Source organism: Triticum urartu, chromosome 1A, assembly GCF_056163025.1.
Source record: "Triticum urartu cultivar PI428250 chromosome 1A, HENAU_Tu73, whole genome shotgun sequence".
In the NCBI taxonomy this organism is placed as follows: Eukaryota; Viridiplantae; Streptophyta; class Magnoliopsida; order Poales; family Poaceae; genus Triticum; species Triticum urartu.
Genome location: NC_141873.1, coordinates 398,432,470 through 398,451,028, shown reverse-complemented (window position 1 = coordinate 398,451,028; position 18,559 = coordinate 398,432,470). Strand labels below are relative to the sequence as shown.

At 43.1% G+C, this 18,559-nt stretch overlaps 3 protein-coding genes across 3 annotated transcripts in view; 1 reads left to right on the top strand and 2 right to left on the bottom strand.

The window, feature by feature from the left end:
* The window catches only part of LOC125532878 (NADPH-dependent diflavin oxidoreductase 1-like), a 37,534-nt gene extending 32,890 nt beyond the window's left edge, over positions 1-4,644 (bottom strand). The window contains exons 1-8 of the mRNA XM_048696753.2: positions 4,361-4,644; positions 4,159-4,238; positions 3,383-3,577; positions 3,215-3,292; positions 3,032-3,136; positions 2,307-2,398; positions 1,759-1,870; positions 1,079-1,153 (exon numbers count right to left, since the gene is read on the bottom strand). Of these exons, the coding sequence (XP_048552710.2) occupies positions 1,079-1,153; positions 1,759-1,870; positions 2,307-2,398; positions 3,032-3,136; positions 3,215-3,292; positions 3,383-3,538 (618 nt within the window). The 5' untranslated portion in view covers positions 3,539-3,577; positions 4,159-4,238; positions 4,361-4,644. The remainder of the gene's footprint in view (positions 1-1,078; positions 1,154-1,758; positions 1,871-2,306; positions 2,399-3,031; positions 3,137-3,214; positions 3,293-3,382; positions 3,578-4,158; positions 4,239-4,360) is intronic.
* Positions 4,645-10,928: 6,284 nt separating this feature from the next.
* On the top strand, positions 10,929-15,450 carry LOC125514219 (nicotinamide adenine dinucleotide transporter 1, chloroplastic). Its single transcript, XM_048679511.2, has 9 exons — positions 10,929-11,366; positions 11,475-11,570; positions 13,406-13,512; positions 13,643-13,691; positions 13,795-13,904; positions 14,216-14,313; positions 14,422-14,510; positions 14,639-14,733; positions 14,860-15,450. The coding sequence occupies exons 1-9, from the start codon at positions 11,240-11,242 to the stop codon at positions 15,109-15,111; spliced, it is 1,023 nt and encodes a 340-aa protein (XP_048535468.2). The 5' UTR covers positions 10,929-11,239; the 3' UTR covers positions 15,112-15,450.
* A 1,283-nt stretch (positions 15,451-16,733) lies between these two features.
* On the bottom strand, positions 16,734-18,409 carry LOC125514228 (uncharacterized). Its single transcript, XM_048679523.2, has 3 exons — positions 17,681-18,409; positions 17,524-17,579; positions 16,734-17,279 (listed from the first exon to the last, which is right to left on the bottom strand). Exons 1-3 carry the CDS (start codon positions 17,766-17,768, stop codon positions 16,821-16,823), a joined length of 603 nt encoding a protein of 200 aa, XP_048535480.1. The 5' UTR covers positions 17,769-18,409; the 3' UTR covers positions 16,734-16,820.
* Positions 18,410-18,559: the final 150 nt, after the last annotated feature.

Below are 18,559 nucleotides of genomic sequence, written 5' to 3'. Positions count from 1 at the left end.
TCACCTACTCCATTATCTAGTTCAGAAAAATTATCTCTCACAGAAGGACAAGCCTTGAGTCAGGAAGACAGCACTAAATACAGAAGTCTTGTAGGTGCCCTTCAATATCTCACTCTTACAAGACCTGATATATCATTTGCTGTTAACAAAGTCTGTCAATTTCTTCATGCACCGACCACTGTTCACCTGACTGCTGCTAAGCGAATAGTTAGATATGTCAAGAACACTCTTAATATTGGTCTTAACTTCAGCAAGTCATCATCCACATTGCTTAGTGATTTCTCAGACTCTGATTGGGCAGGCTGTTTGGATGACAGACGTTCTACTGGGGGATTTGCAGTGTTCTTTGGTCCTAACTTGATTTCATGGTGTGCAAGGAAACAGGCCACTGTTTCCAGGTCCAGTACTGAGGCAGAATACAAGGCATTAGCAAATGCTACAGCTGAAATCATATGGGTGCAATCTCTACTAAGGGAGCTTGGTGTAAAACGCAAACAAGCTCCATGCTTATGGTGTGACAATTTAGGTGCAACTTATTTGTCTGCTAATCCTGTTTTACATGCCAGGATGAAACACATTGAAATTGACTTTCATTTTGTCAGAGAGCGAGTGGCTCAAAAACAACTTGATATTCGTTTTGTGCATTCCAAGGATCAGGTTGCAGATGGATTCATCAAGGCACTACCCATTCGAAGTTTTGAAGACTTTAAACATAATCTCAACTTAATGAAGTTGTGATTAAGGGAGGGTGTCAAACACAATACATTGAGCCATATTGTGTCACGTACATGTCACGCATGACAGGGAGACTCCCAGGTTCACAAGGCGCAGGATATAGGATAGATTGTTAGTTTAAGTTGCATGTAATCTCTTCCTATCTCCTGTAACCGATTCTATCTCTTCTTTTGCAAGATGTAAACCTCCTGTAAGATCTCAACGATGTATGCGCTTCAGGGATGTGTGCCCCTGCCTATAAACACGTAGCACGTCGCCTCAGGTCGAGGTAAGACGTTTCTGCCTAACGCACATTCAGAAGATGGTTGCAAGCGAATATGATCAAACGGATCAAAGAACATACAGAACGCCGATCTTCCAATTCAAAGTGGCGGACATCTCTGTCAGTGTCTCCCTTTGTCAAACGCTGATTTGTTACCTAAAAAGGTTAGCAATGCCATCAACAACAGAAACTAAGTAAATAAAAACGGATCAACTAAGTTATAAAGCAATATTCATTTTATAGTTACAATACAGACGAAGCATGAGCTAATAAGGATTCTTCCCATTCATACTAACAACAGTGAGCATGAGTTACGATGACCTTCTTTTATATTGGAGATATACCTCGAAGGTGTCAGTCATGGCAACTGTCAAGAGCAGAATGGCTATAAGCCTATGATGATGGAGTTGCACTTGTCCTTCCAGCACCCATCTACTATGCAGGAGTTTATGCATAATACTATTGTACAGCGAGGTCGTACAAAATAGCCTACTAAACTATCACTTACGGATTAGGAATTCAGTTCAAATCCTTTCGACAACTGATGGATTTGTTGAGTGTAGCATATAAACATTATAAAGTTTCTGAGTAAATAACTAATACACAAGATAGGGAAATATCTTATATGTTAATGCAGAACATTCCCTACAGATGAAGATGTATATCCACATATAGAGTTGCTGGGTCAGCTAAACATGCCAAAGAATAAAATAAAAACTGACTTGAACTGTTAAGCTCTTAGAGAGGTACACAGAGCATACCATTTGTAACATGTGTTGTGGCTCTCTGCTATTATGGCACTTTAGAGCAGGGGACATTGAGCGTGCTTTCTCAATTAATATCTTGGAGTCTGGAGAAGATGACATACAAAATCTATAAGAGAAATACACAGAAGTTTACAGATTACTACTAGTAAACATTAGCAAGATTGAGACCTCCCACCTGAAATATCAGTAGCTTGCCGAGCCGAGTAATAGATGACTTCTACCTTTGCATCCCCCAAAATATTCAATTTACGATGACTGGCGTCAGATACTCTTGGTAGCAGTGATGGATTTGTTCGATTCAGGGATTTCCACAAAGATAACAACCATGGATCTAGTTCTCCTTCGTATCTGATATACGATAAGAAAATAATTCCTTAGTAACTTTAGGAATTGCTTCTGAACTGCCCACAAATAAATGCTCTCTATCATCAAAGAAGGGAAAACCATTGCTTAAAACGTAACCAAAAAACCATATGGCATATGACTTCTCCAGAGATCACACATGAATATCAAATACAAAATAATAGATACTAAAATCATACCCCAAAGAATGTTGATCATCTCCCAAGCCTCTCTCTGTGATTCGTTTGGCACCAAGATCAAAAAGCCTTTGATCGAGCTTGATTGCAGGAAACTGCAGAGCAAACACAACTGTGAAGAGGAAAACAGAAACAAGAAGAAAACAGTGACAGTCATGATTTCTGAGTAACCGAGGACAATCTAATAGCCAAGACCTCCTTGAAAAACAGTGACAAAACAAACATGGTACTATAGCCGTGATAGCAATAAGAAATCCGCATGGCTAATCATGCAGCAAAATGCATGTTTAGAACATACAAAAAAAGTTTACTTCTTGATTACGTGTAAAACTGGCAGTTCCAAAATGAACTTGTTATCTTGATGATATTTCTAGCTAAGCATTTGAATATATCACAACTCTAGTAAGCTTTGCGACATTTTCTCAATCTGCTACAGTAACTTTTTTTTCATAATGATACAGTTATATGGCACAATGAAGTTGTCCCTCCCAAAATCATCCTTTTCAACCACCAGAAAAACAGATGATAGAATGTTGCTATAATCATATACTTCTTTTCCAACCCTGCGCACCATCACATGTTGCTAGAACTTTGGAACGTTATATCCGCAGTTAATTCCCAAGAAACTAATGAACTACAGATCATTTCAACAAATCAACATAAACCATTGTATGAAAAGCAGCAGATAGCACAATAGCAGGCTGTAGAATCTAGTCTGAAGACCCCACATTGTACTCCCTATAGCTTGAGTCGCCGAGCCCAAACATGGCATAATGCAATCCTTTCAGCCATCGCGCACCCAGATGATTTCTCAGAAGGTATTTCCAAAAATTCTGCCCAAACGAAAAATCGCAATTAGAAAATCAACAGTCTGGAAACTACCAAGCAAAGAGACATTTCAATCTCCCCACCTTCATGGAATCTGGGGGATCTCCCTGCCCCGTGGTAGACACAATGAAGATCATAAACCTTTCGTCAGGCAAACAACTCTGCACAAACAAGTGAGCGGCGAGTGATGTTCACATGACATCAGATGGGAGGGTTTTGGGATGGGTTTTTGTTTAGGATTCCCAGCTTACGGGATTAAAGCTATCCATGGAGAGAACGTCGACAGCTGGGCAGCCCCCATGCTCAGCCTCTCGGCCTACACGTTCAGCAGCATCTATGGCGTTGCCGGTTTGCGATGCGTAGAGTATGACGAGACGGCCCGGCAGCGGTGATGATGAGGGCGCCATGGGGAGGTGGGACCGTGGGAGGGACAAATGGTGTCCGGCCTACAAGTTCAATGTTCAGTCCATCTAGACCCAGACATAAATCCTCTTTTGACACAGATGATAGATGCAAGTTCATTTTATCTTTTCCCCCGTCCAGTTTATTGCAACGACATGAACAAGGACAGACCACTCCAAATTTATCAGAACTGAAAACAAGTTCAAAAGTTAATGACAAAAATACTTCTACATGTATTGCTTGAACCTATGGGTATATACAAGCAAATGCAAACCAAGTTGGCCAGAGACCGAATTGGGTACCAAATCTTAACATAACCTATCTACTACTGTATATCTCTAGAAGGAGCCAAGAGATCTAACAGAAAGAAACCAAACCATGCCAATTTAGGGCAACGGAAAAAGTGTCGGAGCCAGGATTGGAGCAAGACCCGGACCAAAATCTAAGTGCGTATGACTATTTGAAAAAGTACCCCATGCAAAAGTATAAAAAAAGATGCAGCTCATTTGGACTAATATTATTTAAGAATTCGAACTCGGTGCTTAATAATACAACGAACTACATAAAACATGGCAAAGACACCATATAAAAAACGGGAGTACGGAAGATTGTCATTTTTCTGTACTTGTTTTGGTTTCTGGAGTCGATAGCTGGTTGAATGAGCTGTGATATACAGTAGATAATTAAAAAAATCGCCTTGTCCTTCTGTTGCATGACATTGATGAGAAAATGCATCAATATTTTAGGTCTTAAAGCTACACTGCTATAAGAACACGAAATTAATTAAGGAATATCTGCGAGACTTGAGGTTTTAGGACGTCCATCACCTGATAGCAGCCACGCTTTTGCTCAAAAACCTGACAGAAGCCGCCTAGGCGAGATGGCGGGGAACGCAACGAAGTGCTCGACGCCACGACTAACAGGCGGCCGCAGTGGCGCAGGGGGGCAACGCGGTGGCCGGCGTCTGGCGCAGAGCAGAGCAGGCTGGGGGCCGGGTAGCGGCACAGCGTCGGCGGCGACAGGCGACAGCCTAGCGGAGTAGCGGACGCGAGGACGGCGGGGCAGACGATCGATCACCCCCGCATGGGCCCAGGATCTTATTGGGTCCAGCTAGGCCGGCTTAGAGGCACAGGAGGAATGTGGGCCGACACTGGGCCAAATCTAGCATCTATGGCCTCTTATAGCATAGCATTTTTGTATCACTTCCTAAAATATCTAGGGTTACAGTAATTTTGTAGGAATTCCGTAGCCTAGGATTTCTGTATAGCTCCCTAAAATATTTGGAGAAAAGGCTGGCTTTCATGTTCAGAAAGTTCTCTTTGTTGCATACGCACATCGCTTTTGTCTTTCTCGGTTTACTCAAGTGATCAAATTAAGAGACAAGCCCCACTCAAAGCAATTCAATACCGAGCTCTCTCTTCTAGTCCCTTCCATCTTCCAGAGTTGTCTGACATCCTAGTTGTTTTCAGTTGATGTCTTTTGTGAATAAATGATAGGCCAATTTTGCATCACTATTTCTCAGTGTAAAATAGTCATTGTTAATGATATTTAGCACATTATCACATCGTCCTAATATATTCTCACTCTTATTTTCATGTTTCACAGGGCGCGACAATTTGCCGGAAAGCTACAGAAAAGCACCATAACAAAAACCACCGAGGAAATATTTTTTGCGAAGTTTCAAAAAATGATAAAAGAATGCATTTGGGTGTTTTTCACCTGAAAAGATCCAAGGTAGCCCCCACCCAAGGAGGCCCATGTGGGACCCACGCGGCCACCCCACATGGCCAGCCCTTGCCACTAGCCAGGGGTGCATGGAAACCCACAAAACACCCTAGTCATATTTTACCCTGATAGCCCCCTCCAGTGCTCTCCGACACGCTTGGTCTTATTTTACCACCGAAACCTCTTGATTTTTTGTTTTTTTCCTGTTATCATCTTTGAGGCGAAAATGAGATGGAGCATTTTTCACCTATGATAGGCTGATCTGCCGGAATTTCATTCCTTTGGGTGGGTGAAATCAAAAACATTGACATCATCAACACTTTGTCTAACATGGAGACCATCATCGCTATCATTGATCCGATTTTACCCCTAGCTTGCAGCCACCCCTTTCGTGAAAACTAACTCATGCATCTAGGCTTTGATTTTTTTTTTACAACAACTGTGCCGGCTCGGCACCACAGGCGAGGCTGCTAGCTTCCTTCTTTTTCATTTTATTTTATCGCTTTCAAGTTTTGTGGAGAATCTAGGCATCTGATTTTTCTTATTAGTAGATGAGACATGAGAGTGATATCAGCTTACAAAGGCAAACCTGCCAATTATGCGAGACATGGACATATAACAATTGGGGTTATTACCTAGCTGCACTGTCACCTTTCACCATGTCGTGGCATGGCGAACACCATTAGAAAAAAACAAAGATTAAGACACCAATCTTTCTTTCCTTTTCAGCTCTCACTCTCATAGTATAATCCTCTTGCCTTTCCACTTTTTCCTCCACTCCGCGTTCAAGCATCAATTTGTAGTGGCCTGTTGCAATCTTTCTTGCAAGGATTCCACATCCATGGGAATGCTGGTGTGTGGCGGAGCAGAGCTGGATACCAAACTGTGAAAAGCAAGTTTCAGAAGAGAAATAAAGTAGTCAACGTTTGCTTCTTCTAGCGGCGCATTCAGTCTCTGGATTGGTTTCATCGTGAGATCCTCCCGTTCGTGGTCTCGTGGATGCTGTGGTCCATGACTCCATGGACTCGATTTTATTCTATGAATGGGATTATTTGGTTCGCCGATTGCTTGGCTTGAGAAATGAAGTGGTTTGATTACTTGATAAAAGGATAAGAACCCAAATCATTACTTGAGAAATGAAGTGGTTTGATTACTTTTGTCACTGAAACTTGAAATCGACCCAAGAAGAACGGATCCATACATAGAGCTCGTAGCATCCCGCAAGTTCACCTAGTCTGCCTGATTTGCACTTGACACAAGGGTGTACATTTTTTTTTCAAGATCATGCAAGAGCATTGCATGTCTTTTTCATTCATTAAAAAAGAGAGGAAGAAACAAGTTCTGTTACATGTGAAGGATCATCAGCGTCTCCGCCCCACACACGCCAAAGGTACACATTATTACACTAGAGCTGCCTGCTGACGTATCTCCAAGTTTCACATCATCTAATTGTCAAGGGTGGTTCCTTGCTCCGAAAGAGAATCACTAAATCCAAGTAAGATCATGTCAGAGGGCTGAAAGCTATGTAATTCATCAGCGAGGAGGTCTCTTTGAAATAATAATCCGTCACTGTACGTGTCAAGCTTCTTTTTGTTAACATAAGGGCATCTCCAAAGCAGATCCTCAAACTGCCCACACCCGTCCGGACCATATGGTTTGGACATGTTTTGCCATCCAACACGGTCCGTGAAGCGGTCCAGATATCATTTTTTTTCGTAAATTGGAAGCAAACAACAGGTGAGGGGGGGAGTCCGGACCGCCGTCACGTAGGACTCTGACACCCTTGGCCCACTGAAATCCTTCGTTTCGGTTCCATTCTCTTCCACTCCTGGCACGCATTCATTCAAATATCATTGAGCTTATTTTTCGAACATCTTGTCGTTTTTGGAGTAAGAAGGATGGTGGGGTACCTGATGAAGGAGGATGAGTTGTTGTGCGATGCGTGGTTGGTATCAGCGAAATTTGTAGGCAGGAGCCGAAGGGGGTGGGTCTTTTGCAGTGCATGCATGATTCTTTTCATGCGTGAAAGCACAATGTGCCCTATGACATGCACATCATCTGTGAACGCAGTGCCAAGCCCTTAACGTGCCAATGGTACGCCATCCAGAGTTCACTCACAAAGTATTGTGATGCGGTTGATCGGCTGGAGGCGATGTGACCATTGCGCGCGGCAACCATGGAAATTGTAATTTTTGCTTCTTTTTGCTCTACATGTTGATTGATTCATTCACCCATTGCTGCTCTACACGTTGTGTAGCATGCACATGCTGTCATGATGTACTACAGGTCAAAGGGCATATCATTCACACACATACTCCCTCCTTCGGAATTACTTGTCTCGGATATGGATGTATCTAGAACTAAAATACGTCTAGATACATCCATTTTTGAGACAAGTAATTCTGAACGGAGGGAGTACATTGTTGGATGAAGCTCAAAGGACAATATGCGTGGGATAAAATGATCCATCCATGTAAAATTTGTTGAACATTCGTTAAATCTCGTTGATTTTGAACTATTGTTGCACTAGACATATTTGCATGCTGTTTATGGATGAGTTTTTTGATGAAAATCGTTCGGTTAGTTGAATGACGGTTTGAAATAGATGCGGCTAATGTTGGATGGCCGGCTTCCGTATCCATGTCCACGGACTGGTCCCTTTGTCTTTGTCTGTGGACGGATATGACGTCCGGTCTAGGTTCAGTGTGGGATGCCCTAGCTAGCTAGCAGGAAAAAAAATGAGTCGCCTGTGTGAGTTATGATTTTTCTTTTTTATGTTTTCATTTCATTATATGTATTTATTGAATGAGGGGCATGACTTTGTTTTGTTTGCTTGACGGGATGAAATGTGCCTATCTTTCCCTAATAATAAAGCACGGATTGACTTCGTGGGTTCACCATCACAATACGCTTTTTCTTATAAATTTACGCTTTTAGTTTGTATTTAAAACATATTCGAGGTGATACTAATATTTTCATGTGTTAGCGTTCGTTCGTACATCGCCCAGATGTCCACGATAAAACTCTCTGGTTCGTCGGTGACATGGGCCTGAAATTTCATAATAACTACGTACAGGCAGCTATCCCAGCCCAGCTAACTGGCCGCAAATAACATGGGCCTTCCCTTATGGGTTGCATGCACGCGAGTGGGCTTCCTTATATTAGATCATAGAGAAAGAAAAAAATACATTACTATGGAGAATCGAACGTTAGATCTCTTCTATTTCTTTGGGCTACAACAACCAACTGAGACAAACATCCTACTTGATGAATAATCCCACCTCACGATTTTAAGGACACACATACCGGTTAATATAGCCAAATAATTAACAAACAGACGTGAAAAGAGAAGAGCTAAATAAGCGGATGGGCTAATTAAGGAAAGGAATGTGGCTAAATAGATGCGGCTAATTCAAAGGAAGTATTGTGTGGGCTCGGCAGAATATTCAAAGGAAGGATTATGGTGGGTGGGCTCGGCACAATATTCAAATGGATGGGATCCTTAATATAAGGCACAGGAAAACGGAAGGAAGAAATTATGTGAGGCTAATAAGTAAAAGGAATGATATAATAAGGAAGGATTTAAACGGGCGGAATCAGGATTGTGTGAGGCTAAAAAGGAGGGTTAAGGGTGCACACACGATATTTATGGAGGAACGAAAATGAGCACGGCAAAAATATCAACATACTTTTTAAATTAATGTTGTATTTATACAGCTAAAATATTAATGATTTTATTTCTTTATAAGATTTTTACTATTGCAGGTTTGAAATATCAATTAATATACTAGGAGCATTAAGTCCACAAAATTATAAGTTGGTGGGCAAGAGAAACTCGCGAAGCTTTGTGATACAGTATGATGATCAAACCCATAGTTGTGGGATTAATCATGTTCCACATGAATAGATGGGCAAGAGAGACTACCATCAACAATTGTGATGAAAAGAAGAATTAGCGACAACAATGGGTCTCTAGAAATATACAATTTTTTCTACAGTTGCAACGATAACCACCGGTTTTATTGGCACAAACAACAATTGGTCCTATCAATATCAACAAGCCCAACCACATGGTACGTGTGGTAAGCTACATGAAAACAGAAAAACAAAAAATATAAACAAGCCCAATAATAAAAGCAAATCTCATGCTACTGAGCCCCAAGTATATTCATTATCCTCTTCCATAAATAATATTAATATGTCAATCAATCGTGTGATCTCATTATTTATGTTTTTTATTAATATTAATTTTATTTATATAGATAAGTCGGTACATCTTCTCCTTAAAAGTTGATGACATCTGTATCATCTTTTCATAATTGAAACACATGTTTTTAGGTCCTCTGGAGCTTGCTACCTACTATTTTTGTTTTGTAGAATTGTTTGTGTAAAATCCCAGCATTTCCACTTTATTATTATTTTGTTTTGTTAATATTGTGTGACAATGACATGGATCGATGACAAGTGGTTCTCACCAGGCACCCAACACATGCCGACACCACCTCTACAACCATCATGAAATATATTTCAAGATGTGATCAAAGATAACCAGTTCTATTTTAAATTAGAATATGATGATGAATTATAGCTCTATATAAATAAATTTGAAATCCATCTGGAATTAGCATATAAATTGTTATTGTGTTGGTCTACGGATTTTGGTGAGCATTAAATTTCACATGAACTATCTTTGTGTTTTCCCATATAATTCTAACTAAATTTAAATACACTGCAATTATGTCTCCCGTTGCAACGCACGGACATTTGTGCTAGTAATACCAACTTGTGTTTTGTCTGCTGGGCCGGATGAAAGTCATGAAACGTGCCTATCATATGGACTTTTTTAGATAGATATCATATGCAGATTGATAAGCATGAATATACCCGGCAAAGGAAAAAAAGGATAAGCATGGAGAGTGCTTCTTTTCTTCACCTCTATCGATGGGCATCAAAGGAAAAGACGAGGCGCAGAACCAAAATGTTTGTGTGGCCCGAGGGAGGCGGCGCCGTGGCCCCACGGCCGCATCGGGGCCGTTCGGTCAGTTCCGACTCTCCGCGACGGATGGCCAGCGGTGCGCCACGCCACCAGTAAGCGGCGACCGGACATCGCCGTGGACCCAGCCGCCGGGAACGCTCAGCTACCACATGCGCGTCCGCTGTCCATGGCACAGGGCCATTGCTACGCTGGGCCCGTAAGACGGTGACGTGGCAGCGGAAGGGCTTGCACGGGAGACGTACGTGGCCTTGTCTCGCGAAGAGCCGAAGCAGCACAGGAGTAAACGAACAAGTTCTCTGAAACTATAATAAAAATATTAATAAGCGAACGAGTTTCACTAAAAAAATGGTTGAACGAACAAGTGCTACACGGGACGTAAACGATTGCTCCCAAAAATGCGGGGCTAGTACCAATGACACTTGGGTCCCACCAGACACGCAGCCATTTGAGTCTGCCTGGGCCCGCGGGCCAGCCACCGCAGCGGCACGTGCCCGCCGGCGTCGAGAATCCAGAGCGACGTGTTCGTGCAAGGAAAGAACCAACCCCGTCCATTCGAGTAGTAGTGCATGACATGCGGGCCCAACCGAATAACCTAGGCCCACTCGTCAGTGTGGGGGATGGGCCCCGCTCCACCCACCGGGGCCCACCCGGCCCAGGGCATGTTCACCTCCGCCTCGCCTCGCCTGCGAGGAGGGAGGAGGATATCATACGAGAAGCGCAAGCGGACGAGCTGCGGAGGAAGGAATAGAGCAGCTCACGAATTCCCCGTCCCTCCCTCCGTGCGCCCATCCCCGCTCCCGCTCGCCCAGATCCCAAACCACAACCCTAGGCGCCACCTCCGCCCCCGCCCGCCCTACGCCCGCCGGCGACCCCGCCGCCGATGTGATCAGGCCAGGCGCCGCCGTCGTTGACGCTCTAGCGCCGGGCTTCTGTTTCCGGAGGCGGAGGCCCCGTACCGCTGGCGCAGATCGGGGAGGCGCGCGACATGCCGGGGGACGTCGCGACCTCGCCGGCGACGGCGTCGGGGCCGCCGGCAGCCGCGTCCTCTTCGCACCATCCCGCCACCTCCGCCCGCAGCGCCCTCTCCAACGCCGTCGCGGGCGCCTCCGCCGGTAATTTGTGGCCACAGCTCTCTCCATTTCGGTCTAGTGTGTTGTTCGGCTTGGGGGTGTATTTGCATGTGTGGGAAGTAATTGCTGGATTTGGGGGCTTGTGCGCAGGCGTGATAGCAGCGACCTTCGTGTGCCCGCTCGATGTGATCAAGACGAGGTTCCAGGTGCACGGCTGGCCCAAGCTAGCCCCTGGCACAGCTGGAGGTGAGCACTTCTTCAGATGAACTATTGCAGTTTTTTGCTTCAGTTTACGGTCATAGTGTTAGAACACTACACGAACGGATGAACCTACTTTCGGAACAGAGTTTTGATGCTAGACTTGAATGTATCCACTGGTTAGAGCAGAGTGCCTGCGTGGAGGGGATGTCGTGTAGTATTAGTTTGTGGCTTCTCTTGACAATCCAGAAGTCAGGGAGTTGAGAGAGAATCCTTTTCAGCAATAGAATACACATCTGATTGTAAATGTTATAATGGTTTGAATCGCTTGTTGGATCAGTTATGTCATCCTCGGCCTTCTTACAGGTTTGTGTCTTGCGTAATCGTCACTTATTAGTTATTAGAATTACTTGAATCATATGGGAGGCATCACGTGGTGATCTGAGATTGTGTGACCTATGAAATCTTGCATGTTGAGTGGAAAGGGGTATGCATGATGCATGTATTTGTTCTTGCATGTGAAAAGCATGGAGAACCCGCATGAACAACCAGTTGTACATGTGGCTGCTATATGCTGATAGGTTGCTTTAGTGCTGAATATGTTTATGTTGGTATTCAGTGATTGCCAGGTAAAACAAATGCTTGGTAGATCAATCTAGGCTTAGCTGTCCTACCCCGACCTCCTTTCCAATCTCCCACGATTTCGTTGCGCAATCCTTCAATGTCATCTAGTTTCTTTTTTCTCTCATGAGTCACGAATCTACTGCCAATCTGGTTGTGCTATTGCCCCTTAATAAGTCTTCCCATTAGGGATTAAGGAAGATCTCACTAGCAAATAAGTTTAAATTCCAGCATTCCTTTGATTTTGAACAATACTGAAGAACACAACAATTTCTGCTGTCCTGTAAGCAGTGGACTTCGAAGTCTTTCTGACAAAATGGAATGACATATTCTAGACGCCATCTGCCAAAAAAATATAAGTTTGCTAAAAGGGTAATAGGGAAAGAGTGTAAATAATAGCAATTGAAGAGACCACGCTGCCATCTGCCCTCTTTAGTAGAATCAGTTTAAAATGTCTCCTCTGAGGGTTTGGATGAGCAGAAGGTTGCGAAGGTGCAGCTAATTACAGGAGAATATCATGAAAGAAGAACGGTGAAGGCTGCATTGTTGGAAAACATCTGGACGCGTAAGAACATGAAAGATGGTCTGTGGGGTGGCTGAGTGGGTGTAACTGATCTCATCTACGTGTTTTTGTGCAATGTATGGAGTTCCTTTGCACCTAGTTACACTGTATGCTCCCATTCCACACCCAATATGTATAGACTATTTTTCTTGGCAGCACGTTCTAAAAATATGTATTGGCTATTTTATATGGGAATAAGTTATCTATGAACCTTAGTTGTGCACAGAACATAGAGCATAATAACATTTCTAAGCCTGATGTTCCAGGGATTATTAAAGATATGCTGAGCTTACAATTAAATTTTAGGACTTATGCTCATCCACGTGGTGAATGCAAATAAAATAAAATGTTTTTCACTTCAAATACGCTGCGGTGATGCTTTTGGGCATAGCTCTGCCAATGATACTCCAGGAGAAAGCCGTCAGCAAATCCCATGCATGCAGAGAAAGTGATGTGTGCATGGATGATGTCCATGCTTAATGCTCATTACTATTGACTTTGCATCTAGAATTCTGATTATTAGCACACATCATGTGCATACAAATGTGTGCTGGACTTCCATTGGACTGTTACGTCCTGTCGTACCAACATATTGTTGTTGCTTATATTTTAGGATGGCTTAGAAAGCTGAGATTTATTACATCACATCAGTTCTCTCTTCTATCTTTTTTGACAGGATTCTCTGTTATATATTGACTAGGTAGTGTCATCATTGGGAGCTTAGAACAGATTGCTAGACGGGAAGGCTTTCGGGGACTGTATCGTGGTCTTTCCCCGACTATTCTGGCGCTTTTGCCTAACTGGGCGGTGAGTATTTGCCCCTATTTTTGCTAACAGCAATCACTGTTATGTTTTTCTTCCATGAGTATGATATTTTTACTTTCACACATATGGTAAATTCTGTTGTAGAGCTAACCGTTCCCGTATGAATGGGCAGGTCTACTTTACTGTATACGAGCAGCTTAAAAGCATGCTTGCTTCCAGCGGTTAGTGCTTTAACCTTACAATGGTATTGTTTTGGGATGTTGTAACCTTCCATAGGATCATGTCATATCAGTTCTCAAGTCGTACTTTACATTAATATTGTAGAAGGAAGCCATCAACTCTCTCTAGGGGCAAATGTTATGGCTGCATCATGTGCTGGAGCTGCAACTACAATAGCAACAAATCCACTTTGGGTTGTCAAGACAAGATTTCAGGTATGATATGATTCATGTCTTGTCCTGAGCAGTAGTAGAGATGATAAAACATAACTGTAGTTAGAAATTTCTGTTTCTGAAATACTTCATTCACCAATAAGTACGGATTGTTCAAAATGTCTTGGCAATTTTGTACGTAATTAAATACATCCAGTTTGCAAGGGAACCATCTTTAGCTAACATGCTTTTGAATATATTTAACTTTTCGGGTCTCTTGTATTTAGTGGTCATACCTAGCATTATTCCAAGAAATATTATCCCAGTAGATACCAGGATTCCTGTCAACAACAGCTTTATGTTTTGTTTTGTAGACCCAAGGAGTAAGAGCTGGTGCGACGATCCCATACAAAGGCACGGTTGCTGCATTGACGAGAATAGCACACGAGGAAGGCATCCGTGGACTATACAGGTAACTTTTGACGGAATGATGGATACCTATTGTGGGCAACTTTTAACCATGCTGATGACTCAAGATTTCTATGTTTTGATATGGTTGCTGGTTTTTTTATTCCAAAAGTGGACTTGTCCCTGCCTTGGCTGGTATCACTCATGTTGCCATTCAGTTCCCTGTATACGAGAAGATAAAAGCTTACCTGGCTGAGCGAGGTATTACTCTCAGCAAATGTTTTTCCACAGAGAAATGTATCTGGATAATCATGGCTGCTAAATTTGTAGAGGCCATATTGGATGGCCTGTCTTGTAGTTCTTCGTATGACATCATCTTGTTTTCACAGATAACACTACCGTTGAAGCATTAAGTTTTGGTGATGTCGCTGTTGCTTCATCTCTGGCAAAACTAGCTGCATCAACCTTAACATATCCTCATGAGGTATTAAGTCAATCCTCTGCAATTATGATCTACCCTACTCTTGTTACTGGTTAAATGAATATACTCTCAATGTTCTTAGCTTGGTTATATATCTCAGACTATTTTCACTCCTGATAATAATTACAGGTTGTTCGATCAAGGTTGCAAGAGCAGGGAGCACACTCCGAGGCGAGATACAGAGGGGTAATAGACTGTGTTAGAAAGGTTTATCATGCAGAGGGTGTAGCTGGGTTCTACCGTGGATGCGCCACAAATCTGTTGCGGACAACTCCTGCTGCAGTTATAACATTCACCAGCTTCGAGATGATTCACAGGTTCCTTCTCAATCTAGGCTCTCCTGAACCTGAACAACATCATCCCCATCCGCTGAAGCATTGACTGTACCATTCCTGTGTCCTATCCCTGCTGTCATCTGACAAGTTGAAATCCAGTAACTATCAAACGACGCCATTTCCCTTGAGGGCTCTCACAACAGAGATTTTGGTATCGCAACAAGTAGCTGTCATTCAAAGCTCAAACCATAGTGTAGGACAGGAATTAGTACTTGTGTATGAATTAGTCTTGATAGCACGCAGTGTGGAGGTATACAGGTTGTGGGGGAATAGTGATATTGGTCGGTGTGTTGTCTGATGATGATGAAAAGAAAAGAATTTTATTGTTGGTACACGAATAATTGCCCTAACCTTTTTTACTTCGGGAGATCTATGATCTTGTACATTATCTTGGAGCACTTTACTGGATTTGGTGCTACATATGATTCTTGAAATTTCGAGCTCGACAAGGACAGAAGGTTTAAACTGGTTGACATATCTGGTGCACATATGGAGTTAGTGTAAAATTTCCCTTTTCACTAACTTAGAAGTATCCAAATGACTAAACAGAAATTGGTGGGTATGTTTTATGTCTTACTCCCTCCGTCTCATAATATAAGATCGTTTTGCAAGCTAAAACAGTCTGCAAAATGATCTTTTATTATGGGATGGAGGGAGTGCAATACTTGCTGATATAGTATATTGTTTGGGCACCATCTCAGCAAGTGCGCTCTCCTTTTGCGCTCTGAAAATACAATTGAAATATATATTGACATTTTTGCGGAGATTTAGATCATCTTGCCTGCATCTGTTAATTGTTTTGAAAATCTTTAGAAACTCTGAAGTTAAGTGGAAATGGTACATCTTCATATACGCTGCTGACCATTTAAGTGCACCTTACCTGAGTTTTGCTGTTCTGTTTGGGCGTTTTCTGTTCTGGTGGTGGAATAGAGAAAGTGTTTGGTGCATCTTTATCTGAATTTTGCTGTTCTAGAGAATGGGGGGATGGAAAAACAACCTATAAGAATTTGGTAGCACCATCTCTATGATCTAAAATTGTTTCTGTGGGGAATACTTTGTATCATCTTTTTCTTGTGAAATTTCTATAGGGCCGTAGCTGTGGTCATGTGTAGAGGTCCAATTTCTATAGGGCCGTAGCTATTAGCCCTGTTTGAGTTGGTCCACGCATATGGTGGATATTTTTGCGCTCCAGTAGGAAAATGGATCTTTGTTTTTAAAAGCAATTGGATGGACATAACGGTGTTTGGATTGTATGATTTGCTTTAAAGGTAGCTGTAGGATGCGAAAACTATCTTCCTATGTAGAGGATTTTCTCTTCCATTTGCTTCTCAATAACAAGCATGTGAAAGTTGAATATTAATTCTACTACCTTAGAGCCCATGACAGATTGACAGTGTAAAAAAAACTGTCTTATATTAAGTTATATAGAGGGAGTATTTTTTTATTGCAGCATCCAAAGTCTAAACACACTTTACTGCAAATTGTTGCGGCATGTCTCTTTGAGCATTCCACATGTAGCTCTAGCATTTTTAGAGGATTTTCGTTTGTTAGGTAAATCTCAGTCATAAAGACATCCTTGTTTTTAAGATCAAAGGTACTCTTGTTTTAGTTCTTCCTTGTTCCGTGAGAGAATACCACGCACATGTGCATCGTGCAAAAATAAGAAGGGAGAATTACAATATGCGGAGTATATATAATGAGATAACTCAACCTGAAACCAAAAGCATTACAAGTACATCCTAAGATCACTATCGCTCATACGGCAAGAAGCAGTGCCGACGCGGAGACAAGGAAGAAGGCGAGGAGGAGCGTCTGCACCGGGCCGCCGCCGGTGGTGCCGGAGCAGTAGTTGCCGAACGCGCCGCCCGGGTACTCGTACCGCCGATCGCCTTCGCCGAGCTGCTGCTGCTGCTGCTCGCCGTAGCCGTGGTAGCCGTAGCCGTACCCGTCGCCGCACTCCCTGCGCTCGCGTATGTCGAAGGTTCCTCTGTCGGGCGTGTAGCTGCAGCCGCTGCCGAGCGCCTGCTTGACGGCGAGCAGCGAGGCGCCGTTGGAGAACCTGAAGCCGTCGTGGGCGACCTCCTCCACGCAGCGCAGCGCCATCTCCGTCTCGGCGAGGCAGGCCCCGCCGCAGTACTCGTCCACGCTCTCCCGCCCCACGTGGAACGCCCCCTCCACGCCCAGCCGAAGCTCCTCCGCGCACTCGTTGTACACCTTCAAAGTTTTCGGCCCAGAGGCAGTTTCAAACACCATATATGTATGTCGTCACTTTCACAAACATGTATGTTTAGGGTGGGGCTAGATCTCAGTCTCAGTCAAATGGCACAACATATAAAAAGAAAAAAAATACGGATCTCCACGTAAGATCTCACGAATATAGCATCGACTGTGACTTCGTTAAGTCTCAGTCGACTAAGATTTAGCAACCCCGGTATGTTTACGCTTCGACATGACTTACATTGTGGTCGTCGAAGCAGTGGCACGCCCTCTCGAAGATCTCGAGGGCAATTTTGCCTGCAACCATGGAGAAAACAGAAAAGTTGAACTAGTTTTCCCGAGACTGATTTTTTAAAATTTGATGGTGAAAATAAAACAAGAGATAGATATACACTCACTAGAGAAGCAGCCTGGCAGCAGGATGCAGATGGCAACGGCCAGTGCCAAGCAGCCACTGGCGCGACAAGGGTGAGGAGGCATTGCCATTGCCCGCGGAAGGTGTGCTGAGCAGAGCAAATATGTTTTACGCCAGTGCCGTCGTCTCTGATCGTTTACATCTGGGGTGTGGGTTGATTGGCTATATATACGGGGTTAATTTCCTGCCTTGCCCTTCCATTACTCCATCCAAAGGATGGTCAATTGCTCACTCTTTGCTACGTTTGCCCACAAGAAATGCTCATGGCCCAACTTTCTGCAGTGTTTTTGTTTTCGGCGGAGATTTGAAAAGGAATTCTTTTTCTTTTTACAAATATTTGTACTCCTCTAGATGCACTTTCTCAAGGTGTGCACCCACCAACAGTTTCTATTATATTAGTAAAATATTTCACCGGCACTAAAGTTTCATCTCAGCTTTAGATATGCGCCGGAGGAAAAACAAGAGGTGCATGCAGGAACAAGTTTGCGTTTGCTACTCTAACCTGACCTCCTCTCTTTGCAGGACTGCCAACTTTTGCCAATTCTGCCCGCCGGGCAAACCAATCTTTGTCCAAGTGCTGTCTTGCACGATAAGATTTTGTCACTTGTTACGCCAGCTTCTCTATGTGCTGTGTAACTTTTGCCGATTCTGTAGCCAACCACTGCCAATATCCAGAAGCCTACTTGCTCATCTCGTAAAACGTATGCTTTTCATGTGACCAACTTAATCTTCACAAAATAACAAAAATGTATTAAATCACTAAATGGCTCTATCTATTTTTACCGATTTATTTAGTTGATCGCTATAATCATAATCAATGACCCTCTAACAGGGTTTCTTACATGGGAAGAAATTCCCAGTT

What these genes read in the sequence shown, in the direction of transcription:
- LOC125514228 (XM_048679523.2), bottom strand. Translation starts at nt 17,768, where the DNA reads ATGGCAATGCCTCCTCACCCTTGTCGCGCCAGTGGCTGCTTGGCACTG. An exon ending in GCTGCCAGGCTGCTTCTCTA is followed by an intron (nt 17,580 to 17,680) that starts GTGAGTGTATAT and finishes CCATGGTTGCAG; the next exon opens with GCAAAATTGCCCTCGAGATC. An exon ending in ACTGCTTCGACGACCACAAT is followed by an intron (nt 17,280 to 17,523) that starts GTAAGTCATGTC and finishes AAAACTTTGAAG; the next exon opens with GTGTACAACGAGTGCGCGGA.
- LOC125514219 (XM_048679511.2), top strand. Translation starts at nt 11,240, where the DNA reads ATGCCGGGGGACGTCGCGACCTCGCCGGCGACGGCGTCGGGGCCGCCG. An exon ending in CGCTTTTGCCTAACTGGGCG is followed by an intron (nt 13,513 to 13,642) that starts GTGAGTATTTGC and finishes ATGAATGGGCAG; the next exon opens with GTCTACTTTACTGTATACGA. An exon ending in TTGTCAAGACAAGATTTCAG is followed by an intron (nt 13,905 to 14,215) that starts GTATGATATGAT and finishes TTTGTTTTGTAG; the next exon opens with ACCCAAGGAGTAAGAGCTGG.